The sequence below is a fragment of the Peromyscus eremicus genome, chromosome 1, assembly GCF_949786415.1.
Source record: "Peromyscus eremicus chromosome 1, PerEre_H2_v1, whole genome shotgun sequence".
Taxonomy (NCBI): Eukaryota; Metazoa; Chordata; class Mammalia; order Rodentia; family Cricetidae; genus Peromyscus; species Peromyscus eremicus.
In genome coordinates, this window is record NC_081416.1 from 32,649,675 (window position 1) to 32,676,881 (window position 27,207).

General features: G+C 38.0%; 2 protein-coding genes across 4 annotated transcripts in view; one reads left to right on the plus strand and one right to left on the minus strand.

Annotated features, from left to right (window-relative positions):
- Nucleotides 1-13,759, plus strand: part of Ermp1 (endoplasmic reticulum metallopeptidase 1) — a 56,839-nt gene extending 43,080 nt beyond the window's left edge. For both annotated transcript variants that reach the window (XR_009378542.1, XM_059259169.1), the window contains exon 16: nt 12,209-13,759. Coding sequence is in view for 1 of the 2 variants with exons in the window: in XM_059259169.1 (XP_059115152.1) it covers nt 12,209-12,230 (22 nt within the window). In the remaining variant the exon portion in view is untranslated. The remainder of the gene's footprint in view (nt 1-12,208) is intronic.
- Ric1 (RIC1 homolog, RAB6A GEF complex partner 1) overlaps nt 4,692-27,207 on the minus strand; it is an 82,248-nt gene continuing 59,732 nt past the window's right edge. The window contains exons 13-26 of one of the 2 annotated variants that reach the window (XM_059259142.1): nt 24,549-24,587; nt 24,158-24,268; nt 22,843-22,932; nt 21,946-22,106; nt 20,917-21,055; nt 15,757-15,885; nt 14,576-15,304; nt 12,424-12,582; nt 12,199-12,335; nt 10,378-10,664; nt 9,454-9,645; nt 7,839-8,016; nt 7,501-7,689; nt 4,692-6,553 (exon numbers count right to left, since the gene is read on the minus strand). In XM_059259142.1, coding sequence (XP_059115125.1) covers nt 6,265-6,553; nt 7,501-7,689; nt 7,839-8,016; nt 9,454-9,645; nt 10,378-10,664; nt 12,199-12,335; nt 12,424-12,582; nt 14,576-15,304; nt 15,757-15,885; nt 20,917-21,055; nt 21,946-22,106; nt 22,843-22,932; nt 24,158-24,268; nt 24,549-24,587 — 2,829 coding nt within the window. In that variant the 3' untranslated portion in view covers nt 4,692-6,264. The remainder of the gene's footprint in view (nt 6,554-7,500; nt 7,690-7,838; nt 8,017-9,453; nt 9,646-10,377; nt 10,665-12,198; nt 12,336-12,423; nt 12,583-14,575; nt 15,305-15,756; nt 15,886-20,916; nt 21,056-21,945; nt 22,107-22,842; nt 22,933-24,157; nt 24,269-24,548; nt 24,588-27,207) is intronic. The other variant, XM_059259150.1, reaches the window with a different exon arrangement.

Genomic DNA, 27,207 nt, shown 5'->3' on the forward strand with positions numbered 1-27,207 from the left:
AGCCACTGTTTTTGCTGGACTTAACAGAAATCCTATCTATCAGCGCTTCAAGTGGCTGGCTCCTGCTGTATATGTATTATCTATCTGTCCGGTAGTACTTAAGATTCGCAGCCTGTACAGAACCACAGTCGATGGAAATAATTAATAGTACTAATAGCTCAATGAATTTCAAAATATGGGCTCATGTTCTGGTCTTGGTTTAATCTGAAATTGATTACTAGAAATTATAGGGGAGGGGAAGTAAAACATCATGCTGAGGAAGCATATGAAAAACAAGATGTTCTCTGATGTCTTTCCTTTTGGCAGGGTGCCATTGTCCTTTTTGGCAAAATCATGGTTTTCTGCCTTTGGGTTATTTCTCTATACCAACAGTTTTGATTTTCTTTAACATTATGAAACTTTGATATTATGCATCCAGTAACAAGATGCTCAGTTTCAGGGCATGCTTAGAGGCCAGAAATGGTCAAGTAATAACATACAGTATTTTTTCAGCTTTTAATAAGCACACTCTGTAGTTATCAGTAACCCTCTCTTTTAAAGATTATCTGATCACTTGAGTAATTCACTTCTAAAAAGACATTTTCAAGGTCTCAGTAATGCATTTCCCCCCTAATGAGAGTAAATATAGGCAGCACAATAGGAGGAATATAAAGAATTGTGATTTCACAGTTCTTAATACTTAAGAATGATTGTCCTACAACGTGTTTCCAGTTTAGCAGCTGTAATTAAATGTTTAAGATTCCCCCAAGGTTCTACCATGAAGGAGGTTGGACTACAGCCAGCATATGTGACTCAGGAAGCTGCTAGAAGAATGTGTGTGGTCTGTTTCTTTTCTTCACTGCTTTGCTGACTTATTGAGGGTTAACTGTTGCCTTACGATGTTACTGAAATAAACTTTTTAACATACTGGTTGGAAAAAAATGGCTCTTTTACAACTGCTTTTATTCTATCTCCATATATTAAGGCTACTTTATGTCCCTAGTCTTTTATATATATATATCAAAAAAAAAAATCTACACGGCTTAAGCATAACTGCTTAACAAGTGGTGTAAGCCAAGAATTCAAGATGGGAATGCTCACTTCACATGGAGTCTTTTTACCTGGAATGAAATGATGCATCTGAATTTCAAAGAAATAAAAATAACCTGCTTAGCAAATGGTAAAATCCTGAGCATATTTAGGCTTAAATCCTCTCCACTGGGAGAGGAAATCACAAAAGGATTATCTTTTTTTTTTTTTTTTTTTTTTTTTTTTTAAACTGGGAGCCAGGGATAAGAGCAGGGAAAGAAGTTACCTTGCAGTCTGTAACTCACAGTAATTCTCAGCACCCAAGGAAAGGCTAGCATCAGGACAAAGACATTTCTCCACGCTCTTAGTTTTCTAAGGGGATTCCTTCCCAGCAGTTCAATACAAGGTGAAACAACAATTTTTGTTCTTCTCCTTTTAGGGCCAATAAAGATACAATGCATGTATGTATGCCTCATTATGTTGAACTTTTTAAAACATACTTGACTGCAAAAATTATTGAGAATTTACTTAATCCAATTATCCTGACCAAGCAGGACTAGTGAAATGTACCATACTAACAGAATAAATGATGCTCTGCTTTGAGCATCCCAGAAGAGGCTTTCCTCTAGCTGGTAAAGGTCATCAGTGAGAACCCAGAGCATCACCCTTAATGATAAAAGACTGGAAGAAGACAAGATGTCCGTCATTGCCACTCCTTTTTGAACATCATTCTGGTGGTTCCAGCCAGGGCAATCTGGCAAGGAAAGACAAAACACTCAGATCCTAAATGCAGAGTCAAAATTATATCTGGTTGCAAATGACATGACTGTCTTTATAAAGATTTCATCATTAAGCATTCCATTTATAAGAATACCATGAAGAATGAAACAGAACAAAAAGCAAAACCTACAAGATACCGCTGAAAGAAATCAAAGGTCTAAATTGAAAGATACGTTCCTGGATTGGGAAGCAAGACACTAAAAAGGACCGTATTCTTCAGATTTCTTTACACATTCCATACAATTCCTATGCAAGTCCCACTTTGGATGTACATACACTGAAAAGATGGTCCTAAATTCACATGGAACCGCAAGAGTCCTGGAATAGCCAAAATAGCCTTGAATGTATAAATAAATGTAGTGCTTGTACTTCCAAAACTTCCTATAGAAAGCAAGAATCGTCTAGTGTGCTGTTGTGGTAAACAGATCATTGTAACAGTTATAATTGGGTCCAGAAAGAAGCTCACACATTTATAGTCTGTTTTTGACAGTTCACAGGGGGGAAAGTCTTTTCCATATATTGTACTCAGACAACTGAGTATCCATATGCAAAAGATTAAAGTTAGAGTTCTTCATATATACAAAAATTAATTTAAAATTAACTCAAAGTGTTTGAGCTACAACTATAAAGCACAGATATAAATATTTATAACTTTGGGCTAAATTGTAGTTTCCCAGCCTTGAAACAAAAGCACAGCAACAAGGAAAGAATAAACTGTGGACTCCTATCAACAAGAAAAGCTGTTTCAAAAGACAGTATCGAGGAAGGGAAATCATAAAGGGTGAGAAAATACTAATCATAAACTTGGGTAAGGCCTCGTATCCAAAAATATATAACATCACTGGCAAGCCTAAGATAAGAACGACTTTGAGTTTGGTTTCAAAGGTATCCACGTGTCTACTAACCACATAAAAAGATACACATAAGCCACTTTCATGCAGCTCTTGAAAGACTTGGACTAAGATGATAGGTTTAGGTAGCAGAAGCTGGAGCCTTCATTCACAGCTAATGGGAACTTTAGTGTAGGCACCCTGGCATATAGAACTTGGTATTTGCCCAAGGACATAGTCACTTTATCATCCAGCAACTCCAGTTCTACAGAGAACTGAAAACACATCCATACAGAAAAGCCTGGTTCCCCAAATCCTCTTCCTCATCTATGGGGATATGATCCAAGATCCTCAGTGGGTTCTTGAAGCCTTAGATATGTGATACATCATACTTTTTCCCTATATATACATCTATGATAGAAGTTATGAGTTAGGTACAACAAGAAATAGGTGTAACAGTGTGCTATAATAAAAGCTATTAAAAATTTAGAAACTGTTTATGTCTGTATTTTAGATTTAGTACTTTTTGGGCCTCAGTTGAAGACAAAACAGGGTAAGGGAGAACTGCTATGTTTATAGTGTTACATTCTAAAATTGAAAACTCAAACTGTAACCTTCAAAATGGATAGTAAACATATCTGCACAACAGCATTATTCAGCTTTAAAAAAAGTAAAGTAGATACTATACATAAAAAATTTTGAAAACATAACGCCAAGGTAATAAACACCCACGTACTAGATGTTTCTGTTTGGAAATGTCTGGAATAAGGAAATCCACAAAGTATATTTAAGGGACATGAGGAACTGTGCTAATCATTTTCTATTTACCTACTAGGGAAGACACCTAGTTTCCTGTACACTTCTGTTTGGTGATTACATGGTGTGCATCATTTTCTATCATTTCTTCACTATATTTGAACTTGTACGCCCATGTTATGAATGGTTCAATATTCTGTCATCAGGTACTTAGATATTCCCACTTTGTATCTACATATAAATATTTTAAATGTATTTGTCTGAACTGTACCTTCAAGAATGTAAATGGTGAGACTGTAAAATGAAAATTGGTTTTTGTGGCATTTAATACATACCCTTATTTTTTGTGCTGTTAGCCTGAGATAAGTAAACAAAAGCTCATGTAATAGTTTTATTACCTTTACCAAGGGGTGAGGGATACACAGTACAGAAGTAGCAGCAACTTTAATTACAAGCAAAGGTTGTTTTTAATCCCCAAATGATTTGTTTTGGTATCAGCAAGATATTTAACCATATATATTAACTTTCAAATATTTATGCCGAGTATTTAAGCTCATTAAATATATGGCTTACAGAGTTGATATGTTTTGAACCAAACAATACAGCAAAACAAAATTTTTAAAAAAGTATCTAACCACCAAAGAATAATTTTCTTAAGCTCACCAACTTTCTTGCGTTGGTGTTTCCTAGTTCTCCTAGTTAGACACTACATTTCATCAAAGAGTCATTCCCAGCCTGAACCACAGGAGAAGCATTAACAACCCCGACCCTGCTGTTCAGATTGTGAGGCGACGAGAGATGACTGGGCCCAGCAGCACACAATTCTAGAATCCCAGCAACTGAAGCAGCTGACAAGTTACAGATTGCTGTGCAGCTTGGGCAAGGCTCTGCCTCAAAAAAAAAGGAGGGTGGGGGCGGGGATGTGATGACTTACTAGTGAAGGACTTGGTTAGGGGCCCTAGGCTCATCTTTAATACTGCCCCACCACCACCAAAAAAGTTGAGATTAACTCAGCAGCAGCTATTTAAGACATCTGAAATTTGCTGCTTGTGATGGTAAATTGTTTTTATTAACTAAATAGTCACACTAGAAACTGACATAACACAAAAGAAATTCTGGCTCTTCTCCCTAATGGAATGAGACAGAAGAAATCTCAGCTTAGTTTTTTTGTTTTGTTTGTTGTTTTTGTTGTTTTTTGCTGCACTGCATGTACTTACATAGGAAACTTTATTCTGTATTTTAAAGTTCAGAACAAGGTGGTGGTTTGAGACGACTTAAATAAAGTAGCACCAGAAGGACCAGGTAACAAGAGTCACATATTTTACCCACTCAGGAGTTTTATTATGTAAAATTATTGCACTTCTAATGTAGAAAGTAAATAACAGTAAATTACCAAATTCAATAATTTTAAATAGTTGGTGAAATTTGAAGTAATTTCAAAATAATTTTGAAGTTCCCTCTAAAGATTGTTGCCTAAGAGGACTAAATCTGTCTCTTTAAAAAGTAGAATAGAGAGCTGAGTTTTATTTCTAAGCTATATCTGCACTATAAGAGGCTGTTTTACATAGTGGTACGAATTTGGTCCACATCAAATACATTGTTATAAAAATAAACAAGATTTCATAAAAAATAACATTGCATTCCTTGTTCAAATTGCACAGTACAAATAAGCTATCTAAATTAATACTGTTATTAATTAGAATTACATATGGTGGGTATGTGTTTAGTCTGAAGCAACTGAATATGTAGTTCTGCTTTCATAATGTATGAAAACTAAAATTTAAGTCATGTCTAGAAATACATAAAATATTTTTAAACTTTACAATGAAGAATTTACATACTAATTTTAGTAGTTGATAATACAGGATCCCAGTCTATTTACATAAAAGCCCATTTTTATTCAATTTACAAAAGCAATAAATAAGAAACTACATTAATTTGCACAAAACCTCTTCCACTTCATGATCAGTGGGACTACTACTACTTTACAGCTGAGCCAATAAACCTGTCTCTATAAAGACCTCTCATTTTGGAAAGAAGAACAAGTCTCGTCTTTATTCCAAGAGTGAGTATAGTCATGCAGAATCCAGCATAAAACCTTACAGATTATAATACATGCCTTAAAAATATGGACAGTGCCTTTGCATATATTTACATAAGAGTATTCACAAAAAGATATAGTTCTTTGATACAAAAATTTAGTGGTGTCAGCATAATTGACAAGAACCCCTTACCCTCTGTCCACACTGATCGAGTAGGAATTAAGCTTGCTCAAACAGGCACATTAACTCACAGGTATAGCTTCCATCAGTTCAGGACTGTTAGAGAACAAAGTACTAAATCCAAGGGGTCTCTGTCCATGAACCATACTGTGTGAGAGTAGCATCTATTCAGAGTACTGACTAGAGTCCAGCTGACTATACAAGGAAGCAAACAAGTAGCTCAGGTACCTGATGAGCTATAGCAAGCACCTTAGCATTTATTTAAAAGAAAGTTAAAAAACAACCCACCCCACAAAAACAAAACCAGCCTAGACATACACTGAACCAGAAAATATATAAGCTATAAGTAGTGAAAAAGCTCACCTGGGGCAAAATAATCCCTACACACTAACAATCTGTTGTGAATAAAACCAAAATACTCTACATGTATATGAATATTATGCTCATTACTTTCTACTGCAGCTTACATTTTCCTTATGAAAGATACTTTGATACCACATTTTTTATGGAGTCAAAGAGATTTAGTGGAAGAGTTCATTAAAATATAATACTTTATGAAAGAGTTTCTGACCCTTGTTTTTACCTGTTAAGTCATTCAGCCAAGTCAGCATGTACTCAGTTACACGCTGCTGTGATAATACTGCCTGTTGTGATGTTACTCGCTGCTGTCAGGACACACAACAGTCATAAGCCCCATCCTGAAATGGCTCCTCCTCATCTGCTTGTGTTGTGTCCTCTTCTTTTCGGCTGACCATACTGTTACTCCCAGTCTCACTCTGAGAGATGCTTGCACGGCTAGAAGAGCCCCTGCTCTCCTCTGCTCTGGGGCTGCTCTGTTCAGGAGTCTTACCCACTGTTACTGGCTGGAAGGTGTCAGGCTGGACCTGCTCTTCTGTTATTTCGCTGAGCTTCTGCAGTTGTGGCTTAATGATGTTTAAGAATGGCTTATATCCAGGGCTGAGTAAAGGGGGGAAAATTAGTTGTCATCTGTTGTAATTCAAAGACTTGGTAGAGGGGCTGGGGAGATAGCGCAGTCAATAACCGACTTGTTGTGTAGGCCTGAGGTCTTGATTTCAAGCCCTCGCACCCACATAAAAATCTGGTGTGGTGGTGCTGAGAAGGCACAGATAAGGTTTCTGGAGGTGTGCTGGACAGCCCGCCTACCCAAATCAGCCAGCCCCAGATCCCAGGGAGAGACCCTATCAAAACACAAGTGAACAGCTCCTGTGGACTGGCACCTGAAGCTGACCTCTGTCTTCTGATGTGGACACAGGTACAATGGCATACACACACGAGTGTTCAGAAAAACTCCTAACAGACATCAGTGCAGTCTTCAATTTCTTAGTAGTAAGGGCAAGGACTGTTATTTCAAAATTAATATTACAATAAGAAACAAGGAATAATAGATTTTAGACCCAAAGGGATCATCTGGAAACTAACTGGAATACATTTGGTACGTAAGGGAAGGAAAGAGCTCCAAATCTGTACACGACTGCTGACAAAGACATGCCCTCTAACTACCACCCACTACTTCTAATCTGGAAATGCTAGTAACTGTCACCGAGTGTTGAAATTTATCTAGACTCCATAACCTGTCTTTTCATGCAGACTTTACACTATTTTAACCACACAACTACCATCTAAGTCCCAGTCTCATTCTTCCACCACTTGTATGGGGTCATTCATAAGCCAGCATATGCTTCCACATTATAAACTAACCAACACTATAAACTAGTTAATGGACAGTACCCATTCAAGTGGCTGAGGACACAATGGTTAGAGAAAATGACTTTAAAACATAAACATGAAAGCATTTTTAGTTCCACACACTTAAAAACCTCTAAAATGAATGAGTTATAAGTTGTTTTTTTTGGGGTGGGGTGGGGGTGGAAACCAGCACTTACCAGTCTGTAGAGGCCCATCGGTCCACAGCATGCAGCCCTGTTTTTATGTTCTGTAACATCTCTCCATCCATCTCTGAGGACTGGGCAATACTCAGAATCTGACTGACTACTGAGGATTCTCGGAGAATCAGGCCAATGACAACACACCAATCCAGACAGCCTGCCTCCATGAAAATGTGCAGCAAATAACTATATATAAAGCAACAAGAGAATGATTTTTATGAAAGAGATCCGTTGATACACCAAGGGCAGTAAGTACTAAGAAAGTAGCTCCAATTTCTACCTGCACACAGAACCCTGGCTAAGTTTTTGTGTTTTCAACAATCTGAGAAACTCACCGAAGCTGGACTTGAGATTTATGAGGGCCTTTACTTGCCAACTCCATGGAGATGTGCTCCAACTCAGACTGAGTCAAACTGAGTGTGGAGAAATTTTCATCCACCATTGTCCAGTCTCCATCCACCATGGAGCTGCTTTCAGTCAAGTCTGTGGCTGAACCAATGCTGCATTCATCACCTGATGAAGAAGTTTCAGAAGTTAAAAAAGAGCTTTTCATTTCATAAGTGAGTACCTGCCTTTCATTATAAATATTAGTTATTTCCTAAATGCTGATTTCTCAAGATTTCAAAATGAAAACAATCTATTGCAAAAACAGTCATTATATGAACAACACATATATTTTAAGAGCTAGCAAGGCAATAAAAATAAATTATATGCCTTAAAATGGGAAAACATTCTAATTTTACAATTAGAATAGCAGTTAGAAGCTTTCACCCACAACAGAAGCTTCAGTAACAGTGATGACAAAATGGTAGCCCAAGACTAGGTAAATACCTATTAAGAAAACAGGAAAAAATTAATCTGGGCTTGTAGAGCAGATATTTAGTCTCAATTTCTTGGGTGGCTGAGACAGGAGGATCAAGGGCAGAATCAAAAACTTAGTAAGACCCTATCTCAAGATTTAAAATATAACAACAACAACAACAACAAAAAAACAACAAATCCAAATAAATAAATCAATAAATCAATAAAGGGGAGGGCTTGAGGTATAGTTCAGTGACCATGCTTATTTAGCATGCAGGAGGTCCTAGGTTCCATCCCAAGTATTGGCTATCTCCTCCTCCACAGAAAAAAAACAAAACAAAACAAAAACAAAGCCCAATTACTATTGAAGCTTTTGTATTTCCTAATCCCACAGCAGCACACATGGCTTCAAACCTTTCTTGCTTGTGGTTTAACGATTACTGTAGAGCAGACATTGGTACGTTTTTGTAAAATGGTCACATAGTAAGTATTTCAGGCTTTGAAAGCCAAGAGGTAAAATGAAAATTATATATAACAAATGAAAAAGAATTTTCATAAACTTTATTAATGAAATAAAAACTAGTGATCAAAGTACATTTTTATGACAAAAGTCTACTTATTCTACAAAATAGAATTCCTTATATGATGATGACATTTTATTACCTGGAATTCAAAGATAGTATTTCCTTATCAAAATTAATAGCAAAGGGTCAACAAGATGGCTCAGAGAGTAAAGGCACTTGCCACCACATAATACAAGCCCTACAGACAACCAGAGTTTGATCTCAGAAACTCACAAAAAGATTGAAGGAGAGAATCACACAAAGTTGTCCTCTGACTTCCACACGTGTATTTTCCCACACACATAACAGACACACATACACAATAAATATAAACTAAATATAAACTAAAATACTTGATTGCAAAGATTTACGTAGTGCTGACCTGTATTTCATATAACTAAAATAAATATGGTAAAGCATTGTTAAAGCCAATTTGTTCTTATCTATCTCTGTAGGCAGATGTTTAAAGGCTAATTAATTCTTCAGGACATTCAAAAAAGTATGATGATGTATCTTGGAAATGCTATGGCACACAATCTTTCCCCAAACAAAACTCAAGAAGTTTGTTCCTTTATTAGATATATACCTTTATTAGATAATGGTGACAGGAAAGCATCTTGCATTTGTGGTCCAGGGGATGAGACTATGTCTGCATCATGATGGGTGGGGCCGATGTTGCTGAGCCAGCTCTGACTTCGTTGGATGTTAGAGATGCCAGCATCCATCTCAGGGGTTATGAAAGGGTCAGCTGACTGAGACTTTAACAGCTGCTCTCCCACTGCATGGTAAGTCCAGAAGCAAAAAAAAAAAAAGGTGTATTGCAGTTCCGAATATGATCAGTTCAAAGCCAATCATCATGTATGGTATCATTATTCAAACTATGGATGTGAGATTATGGGAGAGACTATCTCTGAGCCGTCCTATGTCTCTTACCGTACCTAGGCCACACTTTAGTCTCTTGATCTAAGTGACTTGCCTTGGTTCTTACAAACCCAAAGTTTCCGAATACCACGATAAAAAGGTTTTGTTTAAATAACTGGAAAAATATCTGAATTTACCAACTTTTTTCTTTTACTCAAACACAGTTTCACTTTTCCCTCTCCAAGTTCAGAAAATGGCACAACTGTCACAGACACTCATCACCTGGGATGAGTTCTGTCAGACAGTCATAGCTGAGCTCATTTGAGGCTCCCTACTAACTCAGTCTCGATTCTTTGCTGCAGTAAGGTCAATACAGGAGCTTCTACATTCAGTTTTCAACCTGTTCATAATTTAATAATGGTTACATCTGTGAGTTAAACTTCAAGCCCAAAAGACTTAAGAGAGAATAGTTTCTACTTGATATGTATCTTTGACCAAATGGTGAATGTTCCAACTAATGTACAAGAAGTTGGCTTTTATTTGCTTAAATTTGAATGAAAAGAGTTCCTTGACTGTCTACCAATGGTAACATGTCTAAATATCTAAAATAAAATACAATTTTTGTAAAACTGCCAGAACTCCACATTACCTGTTCGGCACTTTCCATTTTTGAAAGGGGAACTGATAGAAGAGGCCGGGATAATGGGAAATGGCCACAGGAAATCCTTGTGAAGTCTCTTGAGGGCTACTACAAAGTTGTCTACACGAGCAGCTCGAGTACGTTCTTTGCAAAGCCAACTGATTAGTTCGAAGCCTAGCTGGGCTGAAAAGCAGCCAAGGTCCTTTAACCGCACATCTTCTAAGAGACGCCGAGCATGTCTCCACAGCATCATGTCAATATACATGTTCTCAGCACAGTCACTGTCTTTGCTCCATCTGTAAGAAACAGAAGAAAGCTAAAGAACAACCTGCTGAAGAACTCTACACACTGTTAGGGAGCATTGATAAAAGTTGAAAAGGAAGTAAGAGATCCAATATCTAACTGTGCCTGAACAGGAAGAAAAACTTCAGGGCTTCTCCATATCATACCACAACCTATTAAATAAACATAAGGCATTTTTAAATTTTGAGACAGGGTCTTACTATGTAGTCCTGGAATTCACTATACAGACCAGGTTGGCCTCGAACTCACAGAGCTAGATCATCCTGTCTTTGCCTCCCGAGTGCTGGGACTAAAGGTGTGCACAACCATGCCAGGTACAAAGTTATCTCTTAATATCAATTTGTAGGACTGAATATATGGAATAAGAATAAATAGGAGACAAAAGAAGTCAGACCAGGAAGAGGTGGTGTATAATTGAAGGGGGAAAAGTAGAGTAAACAAATAATGCATTTGTAAATCCCAATAAAAGAGGGGAAAACATAAAAGAAAACCTCTCTACTTGAGTTATATAGATATATGAAAACAAAACTTATAAAAAAATTAATGACAAGTAAATATAGTTTATCATCTCTCATCGATATGAGTAAGTGTGTAGCCAGTTTGGTAATTGAGTAGTGGGTTTGAAGTGAGAAGCAGGGCATGGAGCAGCAGAGAGCCTGGCATCGGAAGCAGGACTTCTCAGATTCAGATTTCACTCCACTTTAGATTAGTCATGTGAACGTAATCAAGTCTTTTTGTGGGCCTCTGTTTTTTCACCTGCACAATTATTAACAACCCCAGAGTTTTAAGGATTAAGACCTAAACATGCAAATGCACGGAACAGTGCCTGGCATTTGAGCTCTTGGTAAGGTATTAACCAATATTTAAACTCAGAGTATGGCTGGCAGTTGTTGATACTCCACTATGGCTGTGTTTTACAGTGTGTTTGTATTGGGGGAGGAGTGTTAATTACCAGAGACAGGATAAAAAGTAAAATATCATAATAAAACATGTTAAGTCTTGATATGTGCCCAGAATTGCGGTAAAAATGTAAATAACATAAAAGAAACACCTAGGGAGGAGAAAACCCAAGAGCCAAGAACAGGTAACACCAGAAGCAATGCAAGGACTTCACAAGCCAGAGAAAATCCCACCCATCTGTCACCATCGCTCTGAGTTCACAGCCACACTGCAAGAGACAGTTTTCCATTATGAGAGATGTAGTCTTTGGTCTTCAGAATGCTCCAATCCTTTAGCTTTCCCAATACCTAACATTTTGTTCTGGTCCTCTGTCATCAGAAGGATGTAATTTACATGAATTACATTTAGAACAAGTGCATCTAGAGTTACTTTAGTACCAAGGCATAAAACGTACACAGAACAGGAGTGAACTTAACAGGAAAGAAAAAGATAGAGACAGCTTCTCTAAGTCTTTTGCAAATGAAAAAAAAAATGATTTGCAACTGTAAATATTCTCTTAAGACTTAATTATACAAATGCCTTGAAATGCAATGCTCTGAAAATTATAATTGTTCTTTATTCTTTTACCTTTTTCCAGAAGGACCAGATGGCATACTTAGTGTTTTCTGTAAGTTGAATTTACCAGGAGGAACATTTTCAGCTGACTGAGATAAACTGATGCTCCGATTCCTGAAGAACTCAAATCCTCCACTTGAACTGGGCTCCTGCGGTCACACACAGCATACAGTAGTTTTAGCCAAAGATGCCCTGTGGGTGTATGCCCTAAAGAAGCTGTACAATTCTGCAACTAACCTGAGCTGTAGGTGTGGAGGGAGGGGTCTCAGCTTCTCCAGAACCAATGGCTTTAAGAAATCGAATCATATGTCGACACAGGTCCCATTTGCCTTGTTCCAGTGCTGTGTTGAACAGGAGGGTGGCATGCTGCCTGCTAACTGCAGGGACTTCCATATTCTACACGAACAACAAGGAAGACGACAATCCATTTACAGGATACACTTTAATAGGCAGAGCCGTTCTTTTCTTGATACTTCCCTCAGCCCAAGGAATTAGCTGGCTGGGGGCAACAGAATACTAAAAGGAGCGTTTAGAAGGACCGTACGGGGAAAGCGAGGCAGCTGCTCTGCTAGGAGTGTTCCCTCTATGACTCACTGCACTGTTACACGTTAGACATCTCTTACATTCCTCACGCCTTTCTTTCTCTTTACTGTAAAAAGTTACATCATTCCCAGTTTACAGGGTCAGAAAAAAGAAGTTATCTCAATTGTTTAAGGTCAGTAGAAAAGCAAGATCGATCTAGTATTACCTGACTCCAAAACACTCGGTCTGTCTCCTAGAGTGTTTTCTGAAGAGCTGACAAAGTTTTGCCTCCAACAGGACCAGGCAGCAGCACTACTGCACACTGGGCATGGCCAGCACTTCCTTCCCACTCTGGCCCTGCCTGCTTTCACGAAAGCTGCCTGACAGGCTGAGCTTAGTTACAGCCCCTTTCCCACCAACCTAGGCAGTCTGTGGGGGCAAAGTCCCCACTCCACAATGGGGACAGCAACAAGGGTCAGCAGAAGAAGAACACAGCTACCTGGACTTTCTTTTTTATGAACATTAGGACTGACTAGCCAAATGAATCCCAGAAGCTCAGGGCCGCGAGCCTCTGCTTGAGTATCTCCTCTGGTTTCAGTTCATTGTCATGAAGTTAAATAATGTCGTAAAAAGTTTGCTTCAGTCTGAGATTCAAACTGGGTTTATGGTTAGCTTGTTGTATAAATGAAAGAACTTTAGTGCAGCCTTTGAAATCCACATCAGATTTACAGTAGTAACAAGCTTTCTAGCCCTTTTATCAAATATATAATGAAATGAATTTTCCGGGGTCTCATTATTTTGAGAAAAATGTGTTATGAAGGTTATTATTGTGGCAGTCCTGAACCTTCTTGGCTGTCCATAGAAAGGCTAAGATTGGATGCTGTGTTAAAGTTATTCAGAATCCTTTCAGCAATTTCACATTGTAAGAAAAAAAATCTATTATTGTGGTAATGAATGCACTAATGTCCAAAGTACCATTTTTTTCACTGTTAATGTTTCTTACATGAGTCTAATGTAGTATTTCTAATGGAACATGTACATCATATATATTACATATAATAAAAAAAAATTCAGCTGAGGAGATGGCTCAGTGGGTGACTTTCTTACTATGCGAGCCTGATGACATGAATTCAGAATCTGTTAAAAAAAAAACAAAAAAAACACCTGACACAGCAGTCCATACCTCTGTAGTCTCATGGAGCTCTACTGATATATGGGAAGTAGAGACAGGAGAATCTGCAGAAGCACGGAACTCTCCTGGCTTCTACAGTAGTGAAAGGCTGGACACACGCTGTCTCAAGCAAGGTTGAAGGTAAGGCTCACTACTAGAGATTTCTCTTTGACATGCATGCCAAAGTATGTGTATACCTGAATGTATGTGTGTGTATGTGTGTGTGTGTGTGCACGCAACTTAGATGAATAGAAATGGGTTAATTTAAGATATAAGAACAGTTAGCAAGAAGCCTGCCACGGCCATACAGTTTGTAAGCAATATAAGTCTCTGTGTTTACTTGGTTGGGTCTGAGCGGCTGTGGGACTGGCGGGTAAGAGAGATTTGTCCTGACTGTGGGCCAGACAGGAAAACTCTAGCTACAACATTCCTTCAGTCTTACTTAAAATTATATTCTGAAATCATTAATCTGTTTTAGGCCTAGTTAGGGATAAATACCAAAATACTTTTGTAATGTAACTTTTATAACATTCAAGGAAATCTGTGGTCATTTGGCAAGCTTTAGCTCTTCAAAATGAAAGATAAACACAATAGAGAAAATATGACCATTAATTCCATAAACACCATCATAAGACATACCTTCCCTTCTAAAACTAAGATCACTACTTCTTATCCCTTTATAAGGAGAACTGTTACCTGTAAGATAATAAGGTAAGAGGCAGCTGTGTCCAAATCCTGAGCCATCAAACATTCCTCAAATAAGTCCTTGGGGTTTCCAACAGCTGCAAAAAGGTAATTCCACAGAGCATACTCAGTCTTCCTGGCACAGTGCACGACTGTCTGCAGGAAAAGGGGGAACTCGGTGATAAACTTTGCCACTGTGGGAAGCAGAGGATCGGGAATGGGCTCCCGTGAGGTAGCTTCTTCTTCCAGCACTTCATGGAGCATGAGCTCCAGCACGTGAGGGAAGTAAGGTAATGCAGCACAGGACTGGGCCAGCAGCAGGGCTTGCTCTCCAAGGTTCCTGACCAGAAGCTGACGGAGGATATGGTGGAGGTAGATCTGAGAGGTTCTCTCCACAACACAGAAAGGGAAGAGCACCTCCAGCTGCTCCCTAGCACTGGTCCGTGTATACAAAGAATCATAGAGTACAGTGTCATTGACAGCACCAAGGACCAGTGCATCTTCAAACAGCACGGCCAGGGGGTAAATGTTGATATGGAAAGGCAGCATGATCCGCTGGGACAAGAAAGAGTGGGGCTTGCGGTGATCCCTAGGAAAGAGGGGGAGCCAAACTTTCATCCCTGCACCACCACAGCTCAGCCAGAGGGCCTCCAGAAGGTGACGTTTTTGCTTATTTGCTCGACAGGTGGTCCAGACATTTTCCACCGACTGGGCTAGCACAACTGGAGGACAGAACGGCAGCTGAAGGAGGAGACACAAGAATTGCTGGGTTTTGGTTTTCCTATTGAACATGTAGGTTCTAAGTTCATAGGTACTAGCTTTGTAAACTTTCAGAATTAGTTTTTTTCTTGTTGTTTTTAAGTAGGGACATTTATTTAGAATTAGAGATAATAGTAGCAGTAATCTTTCCAAGGATATGCATTGAACTATAAAAACAAAACCCTATGTACCAATCTCTTTATTTTCAAGTACACAAATGAAGTTTACAAATCTGTGCCTAAACAGTATAATATCCGGAAAATGAGACACTGTCTTCTTTTGGGACTTATCCTTCAGTCTTCTCTCTTAGCCCAGTTGTAAGATGAATTTTATATATTTTCTTAGCTTCTAAATCACAACACACTGCTTTCTCCTCACATTTCTCTATTCATAAAGCCTAGCCTCATAACTTCTCAGGGCCTGAAATGCCTTACACTTTTACTCACGAGCTTCCTTTGGTTAGGGTTGCTGTCCTTTTCCCGGATCTGAGGGCCTGACCTGTCCCTCTGCATCATGATGAGCTGGCCTGCAAGGTTCAGCATTATGCTCTCTGCATCCCGAGCCTGGAATTTCAGGAGAGAGAGAAACTCATCATACTAATATATAGATCTGTTCTTAGCATTCCCTCGCCACCTAGTAATATTTAAAGGTTAAACAACCAACAACAGTTACTGGGGTTGCACTGTGTACAGCCACTTTGCTAGACTGTGGGAATAACAAGTTTCCTGGTTATGATGGAACAAAGCATAGCATTGTGCAGTTAGTGACCAATGAGTACAGAAACTGAATTATGCTGGAAGAACTAATTAAATTGGAGCTCATTTCAGTCATCTAGCCGGCATCACTAGAGAAGGTGGAAAAGGACATGGAGAGACCCGGAAGGTCAAGAAGTCATGGGTAGTAGGGAAAGGACTAGTATTCTAACTTCAGCATGAAGTGTAAATGAAGACATGAGCTAGGACCCCTCCATTGGGAAACTCGAGAATGATCTCCTAGCTGCATGGCAACAGATCTTCAAGGAAAGCTTGGAAAGTCAGTCAAAAGGGCAGTAGAACATAAACCTCCACACATGCCTCTCAAACAAAAGTATCATAAAAAAATTCTATTTAGCCAGGATGAATTACTATATTGATTTCAGGAATGAGGAACTAGTTTGCCATTTTATTATGGATGTTTCAATCAAATGCTAGAGTAAAGAGTCTACAATTATTACTGTTAAACTCCACTACCCTGCTTAAACAAGCACCCTGTAGAGTTTGAGAAATACTGCTTTCAACCAACTATCAGATAAATCAAGTATTTTCACCTGTAAAGGGGAAGACTATTTTGCCATAAAAAGCAAACAGAATTTACTGCTGACTTAGGTATGAAAAAATAGAAAGAGTATGTCTGAACTAAAGATAGTTCCAAGGTACAAAATCTAAGTGAGGTGTTGGAAAACCTGAGGTTGGTGCTGGAGTGATGGCTTAAGTGGTTAAGAGCATTTCCTGCTGACAGGGCCCTGAGTTCTGTTCCCAGCATCCACACTGACTGCTCACAGAGGCTTTCTAACTCCAGCTCCAGGAGTCAATGCCTTCTTCTCAATTCCTCCAGCATCTGCATTCACATGCACATACCCACAGGTAGACACACACATAAAACACATAATTACAAATAATAAATCTTTTTTGAAAAGTCGTGGACATTGGCAAGGAGGAAAACTCAGGGAATGGCAAATGAGTTTGTTTTCCCCCACTCACCCACATTAAGCTAGAAAGAACCTTAAATTTTCAAATAGAAATGTGTATGACAACTGAGCAGAGAATTGTTAACATAAGTATTATGCTAAGGCTGGAAAGCTGAAGTAGATGAGCTTTCATAATACATAGAAGGAAAGGGCTGGGGACATCACCTGAGCTCTTCTAGAACAGAAATAGGGAAGCCTAAGGCTACACAAGCTAAAGAAGACTCAGAGAGAGAGGGATAGTACTATTCTGCGGTCGTACTGTGTCTCAGATTTTGATACCTGCTGGATCAATCAGTTTAAGCTTTCAGTATCATTTAGGGCTCAGCCAAAGAAAAAAATCAGCTACCCTATGTAATCTAGTTTTATAATACTTAATGTTCTTGCTTGTATCTGAACTGGCAAGCTGCAGATGTAGCCCAGTGATACAACACTTGCCCAGAATGTGCAAGAAAGTGTGTGTCTTTGGATGTCTGTCATAAAAAAGAAGACTCTTCTAATAACATGTAGGAGTGAGAGTGCACGTAGGAACGTCAGGCGCTCAGACAGGAGACAATGCAGCTAAGTGGCAGCAGGTGAAGGAGAACAAATGTGACACATGGATTAAGACACAGGCGTTCACCTTGAAAGGACTTACTAGAACTTACTACAGTATGACTAATTTTCATAATGGGCCTTGGGCACGCTAGCTAATGCTCTACCACTGAGCCGTGTATCTAGCTCCTCACTTCATTTTAAGCTGGTAGATTTCACCATTATATTTCACTTATTTCCATAGAAGACTATATTTGACTTTTCTTCAAAAAGTGGCTATTATTACTAAACAGTCTTAATATTTTTATTGACATTATTACAAATGATTATAATACTCTGGGGCAACTTCACAAGTTTTTAGAAAAACAAGAGCTACCTGTATGCTCAAAATTCTAAGCTTAGAAAAGTCAAACCATCTTGCCCTACAAGATTCCTGGCAGATGATCCTACCTGGGAGTCTGCAGCGTTTAAAAGGGGGCTTACACTCTTTCATGAGAGGCATCTGACTGTAATCAGTCTCATTATTTGTTTTTAAGGATGATGATTAGTAAAGCAAGACTTGCCTTGTAGTGCTGGGGCCTCAGGCTAACTCTTATTACATTTCAACTTTTTAATTTGCTTGCCACTAAGTTAGACATCTTTTTATAAAGCCCTCTTAAACTGTTGCACCCCTTATTAATGACGCTACTGATCACCACTATATCTGACTCATATAAAGATTTTCCCTCTCTAAATCTTGTCAAGGTATGTTAAAGCAAAATACTATGCCATCTATTCTCTGATACCTAATATCCAATCCTAAAATGTATAGGCATTTACATGAAACCTACAATGTTACTGAAACAATATTTTTTTTGGTTTTTCTCTCAATTCATATTTATCCTTGATTATTACAATAGTGCTTTTTAATAGCTGATTTCAATGAGGGTACAAATAAGCTTAAAGGCTTGTTTCTGAAGCATAGCAATGCTGTGGGATGGTCTGTATGTCAAGTGTGTTGCTGATTGGTCAATAAATAAATCACTGATCGGCCAGTGGCCAGGCAGGAAGTATAGGCAGGACAAGGAGGAGAATAAAGCTGGGAAGTGGAAGGCTGAGTCAGAGACACTGCCAGCCTCCACGATGACAAACAGCATGTGAAGATGCTGGTAAGCCACGAGCCATGTGGCAAGGTATAGATTTATAGAAATGGATTAATTTAAGCTGTAAGAACAGTTAGCAAGAAGCCTGCCATGGCCATACAGTTTATAAGCAATATAAGTCTCTATGTTTACTTGGTTGGGTCTGAGCGGCTGTGGGACTGGCAGGTGAGAGAGATTTGTCCTGACTGTGGGCCAGGCAGGAAAACTCTAGCTACATAGCAATATGGTAGTTTGCATGAGAATGGCCCCCATAGGCTCCTATATTAGAATGCCTGATCCCATTGATAGCACTGTTTGGGAAGGTTTAAGAGGTGTGGCCTTGTTGGATGAGTTGTGTCACTGTGGTCAGGCTTTAAGGTTTCAAAAGGCTCAAACTATTCCCAGTATTCATTCTCATTCTCATTCTCATTCTCTCTCTCTCTCTCTCTCCCTCCCTCCCTCCCTCCCTCCCTCCACTTGTAGATCAAGATGTGAGCTCTCAGCTGCTGTCCAGCAGCCTTTTGCCTTCACTCCTCCATCATAGACTCAAATCCACTAGAACTATAAGCCCAATTAAACTCTTGTAAGTTGCCTTGGTGATGGTGTCTTATCACAGCAATAGAAAAGAAACTAAGACAGCGGTAATCACATTTCCTTCATAAATGCAGCTCACCAACACTGCATTGGGTGGTTCATTTATAGCTAACCTATGGACTGACAGTCTTCTTCCTTGTGGTAGAACTATACTAATTCTTTACCTCTATAATTTCTGAGAATGGAAGATGATTCTAGACACTTAACTCATTTAGGTTCAATGTTTTTGGTAAAAAGTCTTCATATGAATTTCCTATTATGCCAACTTAGGAAACAGACTAAATTTGTTTCTTCCCTACTTTTAACGATACTCTGATATCTAAGGCTTGGGTGTGAGGTAGAGTTTCATCCAATAACGATCACTGCTGAATCAGTAGTTTCCTGGGACATAAAATGATGACTCTTTTAATTCTCACCTTTCCTTAAACTCTTGTAGTGGGAATTGTGTGAAACAGGACTAGTTGGTTACTATGACAGAGCTTACAGATGGACCTGGAGCTGTGTTGTAAGGAATAAAGCAATCGATTAAGTTCAAGAGGGAGACCAGAACAGTTAACGAGTACAGAACAAGTATGACATAGTTGGTAATGTGAATTATATTATCCCATATAATGAGAAATCTCGAGTAGGCTGGTCCCAGTCAGAACTCTTATAAATAAAAGCTGATAACAATTTTAACTGCAGTGGAAAGAGGCTCTCCAACAAAGCAGTTAATTCTCCATAATTTTATGAGAATGCTAAAGTTTAATGTATAACTAAATTAGAAGAAAAGGGGGGATGGTGCAGTTAAGAGATGACAAATTTCCATATTAAGAATTTCCCCTTGAGAACAGGTTCCCAGCTGACAGACATAAAGTTTTGAAACTGCTGCAGTAGCAGAAGCAGCCCTGGAACAGGAAACAATTACAACCAGCTGTTGGGAGCACCATGTACCTGGTTACTACACCCACAAACTATGGGATTCTATTTCCTCTTCCCTCCTAACCACCACGAGTCTCCTACATGCTAAATTCATTTTCCTTCTTTCCATCTCCCCTCCCCCCTCCCTATGCTCAGGCCACTAACACCACTCACTACAATCAGCACAGCATCCCTCCCAAATACTTCATGAAGTTTTGTTCCATGGTCATTTTCCTCTGTAGAGAATAAACTCTAAGATTTGAAATGAAAGTCTAAAGCTACTAATATTATCTATAAGACTTATCTTCTCTCATACCCTAGGCTCTACTCACTAAAATTTTTTATCCCTCTGATTACATCATATTGTCTCTTGTCTGTAAACCTTTGCATGACTGCCTGAATTTCCTCTTCTTTGCTTAGAACACTCCTACTTCTGCTCCAGGCTTCAATTCAAATGGTATATAAAACTCCTCTGACTGATTATACAGACTACTATCAGGTTCTAGTATATGCCCTCAGAATAGTTTATATGTATAATTACTTGTTTAATGTTGACCAGAAACTGGTCTGTTTGGCCTGCCACTAAAACTCAGCAGCTTCATGCAAGGTACATTGCAGACACTTAGCATGAATTTGCTGAACAAATAAACAGGCCCTAATATTGACCTAAGACACAGAAGACTGAAATATAAACTCCTAAGAGCTCTGAAAATGCACTGTACCTGCTGTGGCATTTTCAAGGTGATTCCATTCTCTGTACTCACTGACGTCAGTGTGACAGACACTACCAGGAAAGGATGAGGAATGTACCGTGACATGGAGACCTCCTGAAGAACCTGAACACTAGCCGTAATATTCGAACTGAAAAACAAAAAAAGTTCATAGCTCAACAATGTTCACATATTTTTTTCTCCTTTCAGCCACCATTACAGCACATTTTACGTCTACAGCAGACCCAAATGTCTTCTCCCTACTGCCCTCTGCTCCCTAAATACCCTTCTGTCAGGACTATTAATGTTGAGGGACCTAAGGAACATATACAGAAATAAGACAAGAAAGGCAGTAAAATGCTAGAAAGCAGGAAAAACAAAACCATAACACAAAAATGCCCTGAAAACCAGCAGCAGGGAAGAAGCTATACGAATAGAAATAAGGGAGTTGGGGGGCAGGGACAACTATTTGGTTGTAAAATGACAAAAGTTTAACTATTGAAGTAGTAATGTCTTAATTTTTTATCTTTGCATTACTGACCCCTCATAGTACTTCAGCAGATATATAATTCATGTCCTTATTAAACGGATACACTTCTAAGAACAAAAGAAAAGCCAAGAAGTATGGCCTACATGCTGTATGCTGACTAGACGTCACTAATATAAGGCTACATGTAATGCCGCAGGATTTCAGTTTGTGTGCTGCAGACTGTATCATCTACTGCAGCAGGGGTTAGATGCTCTAAGAACGGTACCTTCACTTTCTCCATGTGTCTGGAGAGTAGGATAGTTATTAGCCACTTACTTGTACATTGTGAAAAAGTATCTAAGATTTATCTCAGCTAAAATTATATGCCCAACCCCCAATAACACCGGAAGACAAGCTCAAGCAGTTAGTACAGGTTCTTTCTCTTTTCTTCACAGCTTCTACTTAAATATCATCAAAACTCGTTATAATGAAACAAAATATGAGGATGGAGAAAGCCTTTTAGAAAACCTAACGGAGGAAACATAAGCAGGAGTGAAAGACTTACGACTTACCCATCGAACTTTCTTTCAATACTGTAAAGGCATATTGAGCAGTCTGCTCTAAACACCACCACCATGTCCCGGAAGACACTCAGCAGTAACGTCTCCGCTGGTGCTCTGGTGACATGAGCAAAGGCATTGTCCAGATTGGATGTTCGTAGGTAGAGTCGGAGCTGAAGGAGGGGGGGGGGGGAGGGAGAAAGAAATATATATATATAAAAAAAGATGGTTCCCAAGAATGTTTGGTATCAGTCATATTTTTATGTACAGACCACCCCCCCTCCAACTCACTTTAAAGTAATAGGAGTTGAAAGAATTACCAATGATTTCTCAAAAAAATGAATGATGTTTTTATTTTGGCTAGCTAATTCTTTATAAATAACCAAAGATAATGTGATCAAGAGTAAATGTAATATTATGAGACCATGTTTCAGATCTGTGTACTCAAACCTGACTAATGAGACTACCATTTCCTCAAAACCAACAGATAAACCAATAAATTAATAAAGCTATCCTTAAGAACAGTCATACTTACGTATTTTTGGTTTCTAATGTTTTATTACCAATCTTTATAGATTATCTACTAGCTAAAAGATTATCCTTTTAAGGTTTATTTACTTTTTGAGACAGGGTCAATATTTAGCTCACAATAGACCTGAACTCATAATCCTCCTGTCTCAGCCTTTTGGGTATTATGATATAAAAGGTCATCTTACAAATTCAAATTGCCACCTTAAAAAACAACACAAATAGCCTAAAATAGTAACTCCATTACTGAAATATGCTAAATTATTGGAATAATATGTTGTTTAGTTTTTAATGGATTATTGTCTACCTAAAATTAAATTCTGCTTAGCTCCAAAATTAAAAATCGATTATTTCTGAGGGAAAAAAGAAGTTACCTCTTACCTCTTCTTGACGGTCACTTAAGTTATAACATGCTAGGACCATAAAGTCATTCCACCAGGCTAAGCCACCAGTCACAATCATATTTTGCTCCTTAAAAGAAAATTTTAAGATGTATTTACCTTAATTATGTTACCCAAAATTTCAATGAAGTAACAAAATACTCTTAGAAAGCTCAGATTTTTTTCTGATTCATTCTCTCTTGCCTAAATTTTTTTTTTCAGGGTCTTTACTAATAATGTACCATATCCTATCTTTAAAAAAATAAATATTCCTATAAAGAAATGCCTGTGTCATTCAAAATATCTCAATACCAGATAGCAGCATAATTAAACATACATCTAAAACAATCTGCTTTACATTCTGGCTTTCTTCTTCCTCAGATGAGTACCTGAATCCCAATCCTTTAACAAATGGTAGTATTAGTGTCCTAACTGGGTTTCTAAGAACAAAAAAGTATTTTTAAAGTGCCTGGTACACAAAAGATACCTACTTTAATTTTCCTCATTTCTTTTCATAATATCTAATTCACTCGCCCTCTGACCCTCCACCTCCCTCCCTGCTATACAAATGCACATATCACACACAGAACGATTTCTAACTTTGTAGACATTTAGTCTTACCACATCTGATAACTCAGTCTTAAAGATAATATTAAACTCTAAGTTAAACAATTATTGCTACTAATCTTTTTTTTCTTCTTTTCATGCCTATGTGCCTGTCAAATGTTATGTATGTACATATATGTGGGTGTGTAGATGTGTGTGTAGGGGGTGCATATGGACCAAGATTTGATATCTGGAATATTCTTTGATGGCTCTTCTATTCTTTGAGGTAGCATCTCTCAATGAAAGCCAAAGCTGGCTACTAATATGGCTAGTTTCTCCAGGCGGCTTGTTCCAGGGATCCCCCAGCTCTACCTCCCAAGGATGGCATTACAGGTGACTTGCCCTTTCTGCCCAGCATCTAAATGGCTTCTCTGGGGATATAAACTGAGGTCTCCTTGCTTATATAGAAACCACAAATGGCTAAGTCATCTCCCAGCATTTGTAAATGATCTTAACAAAACATAAAAAGCCAACTATCTCAATTCAAGACCTTTTATCAAATTATCAAGTATTTTATCAAAACTGACTTATTGGCAATTATCAAATGTCAAGTCTCTCTCCCCAATTCTCTGTTCCTCCCAGAACCCGGGAATATAGCAAGTGCTTTACAGTCAAGCTACATCTCCAGCCTCACTATCAGTTTTTTTATGCTTTGTATCTTGAAATGTATTTTTGTTAAACAAAAACAAAAACAAAAACAAAACACTAACCTGAGTAATGTTTCCAAAAAGTTTCCATTTTTTGGTGAGTAAAGAGTAATGTGCAAACCCAAACTTGCCAGCAACAGCGATATTCTGTCCGAGATTATCAATAGCTGAGAACTGTTAAAAAAAAAAAAAATTAAAACCTCTTTCCTACAACTATATACACTTTATTAGGTACAAAGTACTTAATAAAATAGAAGGTGAAGAGACTACTAAGTGATTTAAATATAAAATGCTAAATTAAAAATTCAAATATTGATAGCTATATTTGACAAAAGTGTAGAGGCAATCCATTAGCAATACACTGTGGATCAAGCATTAAAATTTCACTCTTATAAATCCACAAGGGCTCAACTCCCAGAATGACTACTACAACACCAACAAAATAACAACTCACCCGTATAGGCCAATTGCTTTCTAGATAGGTGCTGGAAATCTATAGAAAATAACATATCAGTTTGGTGAGACTTAGGAAATATACTTCAACTTACAACATTAACTTAGCATAGCCTAAGATTCAGCTTCCTGCACGTTTAAGGTGCCAAAGTAGTGGCTTTAGAAGCAGAGCCCTTGGAATTGAGCCTTTGTTTATGAACCAATATTTCACATGTTCTATCTTATCATTTCAAGGTTTAGACACCACACTTCCTCCCTCCACCAAAGCATTGCTTGTTTCTAATATTAAACTCAATACAAACTGACTAAGAGGCATGTGTGATGGCAGCCCCAAATTGCAGACTACAGTCTGTCTGCTGACAAAGACCACCCCCAAACAAATGACAGCTTCAGCAAGAGTTTTGGTTTTACTGGAAATCTTTATTACTTTTATACTGTTATGATTAAAAAAGCAATGCATATAAAATCAATCAATGTAAGTACAAACAAAAATTCTGTTGCTTGAGAATAGAAACTGGATTGTTTTTTATCCTACTTCTTGAGATGCCGCTACAAACCTGTATGGATATGCTTATGTTTTTCTATTAGGCTGTTCAACTTGATTGATCCACAAGAACCCTTATATAGTACAGATATTAAGTCTCCTTCTGAGGCATCAATGGTGAGCAGTTTCCCATGACATCTAGTGTACACCTTTGTTCATGGTGTCATTGTATCACTGGTATGACACTTTCAAACTTAAACAAAATTCTGTGAGCTATTAATGTGAAGTAAGATTTAGCTCTACAGACTCTTTTGTCTCTCCTAGTCTACTAACTAGGAGACTAGTTACTAACTGGTTTTTGTGAGCAGTTGGAGGAGGTGGAGTATGAATTAACAGAAAAACAGAACAACGGAAGAGTCTTCTGTTCCTAAAATAAGAAAAACTTCAATTTATTCAAATTTATTTTAATTTGACTCAAGAAAACCGGATACATATCGAAAGACAAATCCAAATCAGAAAGCCACATAAAGTATAATCAAATCCAATGAAATTATGTAAAGATAAAAGAGAATCAAGTAAAAGCAATATACCCAAAGCACTTGTATCACTCTCGATAAAGTTAACTCATAAAGGGTTAGAATGCAGTTATCCAGTAAGTCAACTTAAAACCAGATCTAAATTAATAGCTTTCAATTATTCAAAAAAGAATGTAACAGGTGTACCAGAGCAAGCAGCCCATTATCAATGACACTGGGTAAAATAAATAAAAATCAAAGAACCCTATAATCTGCAAACCTTGATGTTTGATTAATTCCTATGAAATGTGATATGTGAGCTAGCATGTCAATGCAAAAGTGATTCCAACACAAAGGCTCAGTAAAAGCTTATCAAATTATCACACTCTAATGTATATCTCTACAGAAAAAAAAGCTATTTTTTTAACCTTCAAAAGTCTATGACATACTACAAATTATAAATGATGTATCTTCAAAACCCAAATATAAGTTAAAATTAATGGGTTTTTTAATTTTGTCAGAATATTTTATGACTAGGACAAAGTATATATTTTTTCCTAGCATCACCTTTTTTGAGCTATGTGTCATCTGAACTTTGTCCTACATACTTAATGTTGTGTTAGAAATAGTGAAAAGAAAGAGGCAGCTAATAAATAACCCTGAGACATAAAGTCAGGGCACAGGAGTCATGCCACATCACTGGGAGACAGTGCTAAGGTACAGAGCGGCCTCTCACTGTTCTTACAGTCTCTCTTAAATGGAAACTGTTTTCCTTCTTTTTTCCTGATAAACTCTCCAGCCTAGACTAGTTTTGTCTAACTAGTAAGACTGAAGATGAGATTAGATCTTTGCCAAATACCACATCTTCCACTCCTGATACAACTAGGGGAAGGTGAGCCAATCACTTAGAAGCAAAATAGCCTTTACAATTCACTACTGACCTCCCCCAATGAAGTGCCTGATATTTACCTCTTACTTTGCGACAGATAATCTTTCAAAATAGTTAGAGACAGGTTAAGTATAAAATCAGTATCCTTAGAACATTAAAATAATAAAGACCTTTTAGAAACCAATGAGCAGTACTTTCTAAATTTGCAACTAAGAAAACTAAATTAAAAAAAAAAATACACTGTCTATACTGCCAGCTACTAACTTTGCTTCTAACAGTGTGTATGCATTTGGTTTGGCTAGAGACACTTAACTAACAAAACCTTCTAATGTAGAAGTTAAGTTGTATACAAAAGAGAAGGCTTCAACAAACAAACAAAAAAAATAGTTCAGTATTCCAGATGATGAGCAGAAAGCACAGAATTTGCTGGAGCTTATTAGATGAACTCTAAATTATCTAGTAAGCACACAAAATAGAAATCACACAAACAGCCGGGCGGTGGTAGCGCACGCCTTTAATCCCAGCACTTGGGAGGCAGAAGCAGGCGGATCTCTGTGAGTTCGAGGCCAGCCTGGTCTACAGAGCAAGATCCAGGACAGGCACCAAAACAACACAGAGAAACTCTGTTTCAAAAAAAAAAAAAAAAAAAAGGAATCACACAAACAAATCGACTTTAATGGAGAATGTGGTCTTATCCCACAAGATAGGATAAGTAGGAAGGGGAATGAAAGCACACCCCTCATTTCTCCAAGCAGTCGACATGACTAGGCAA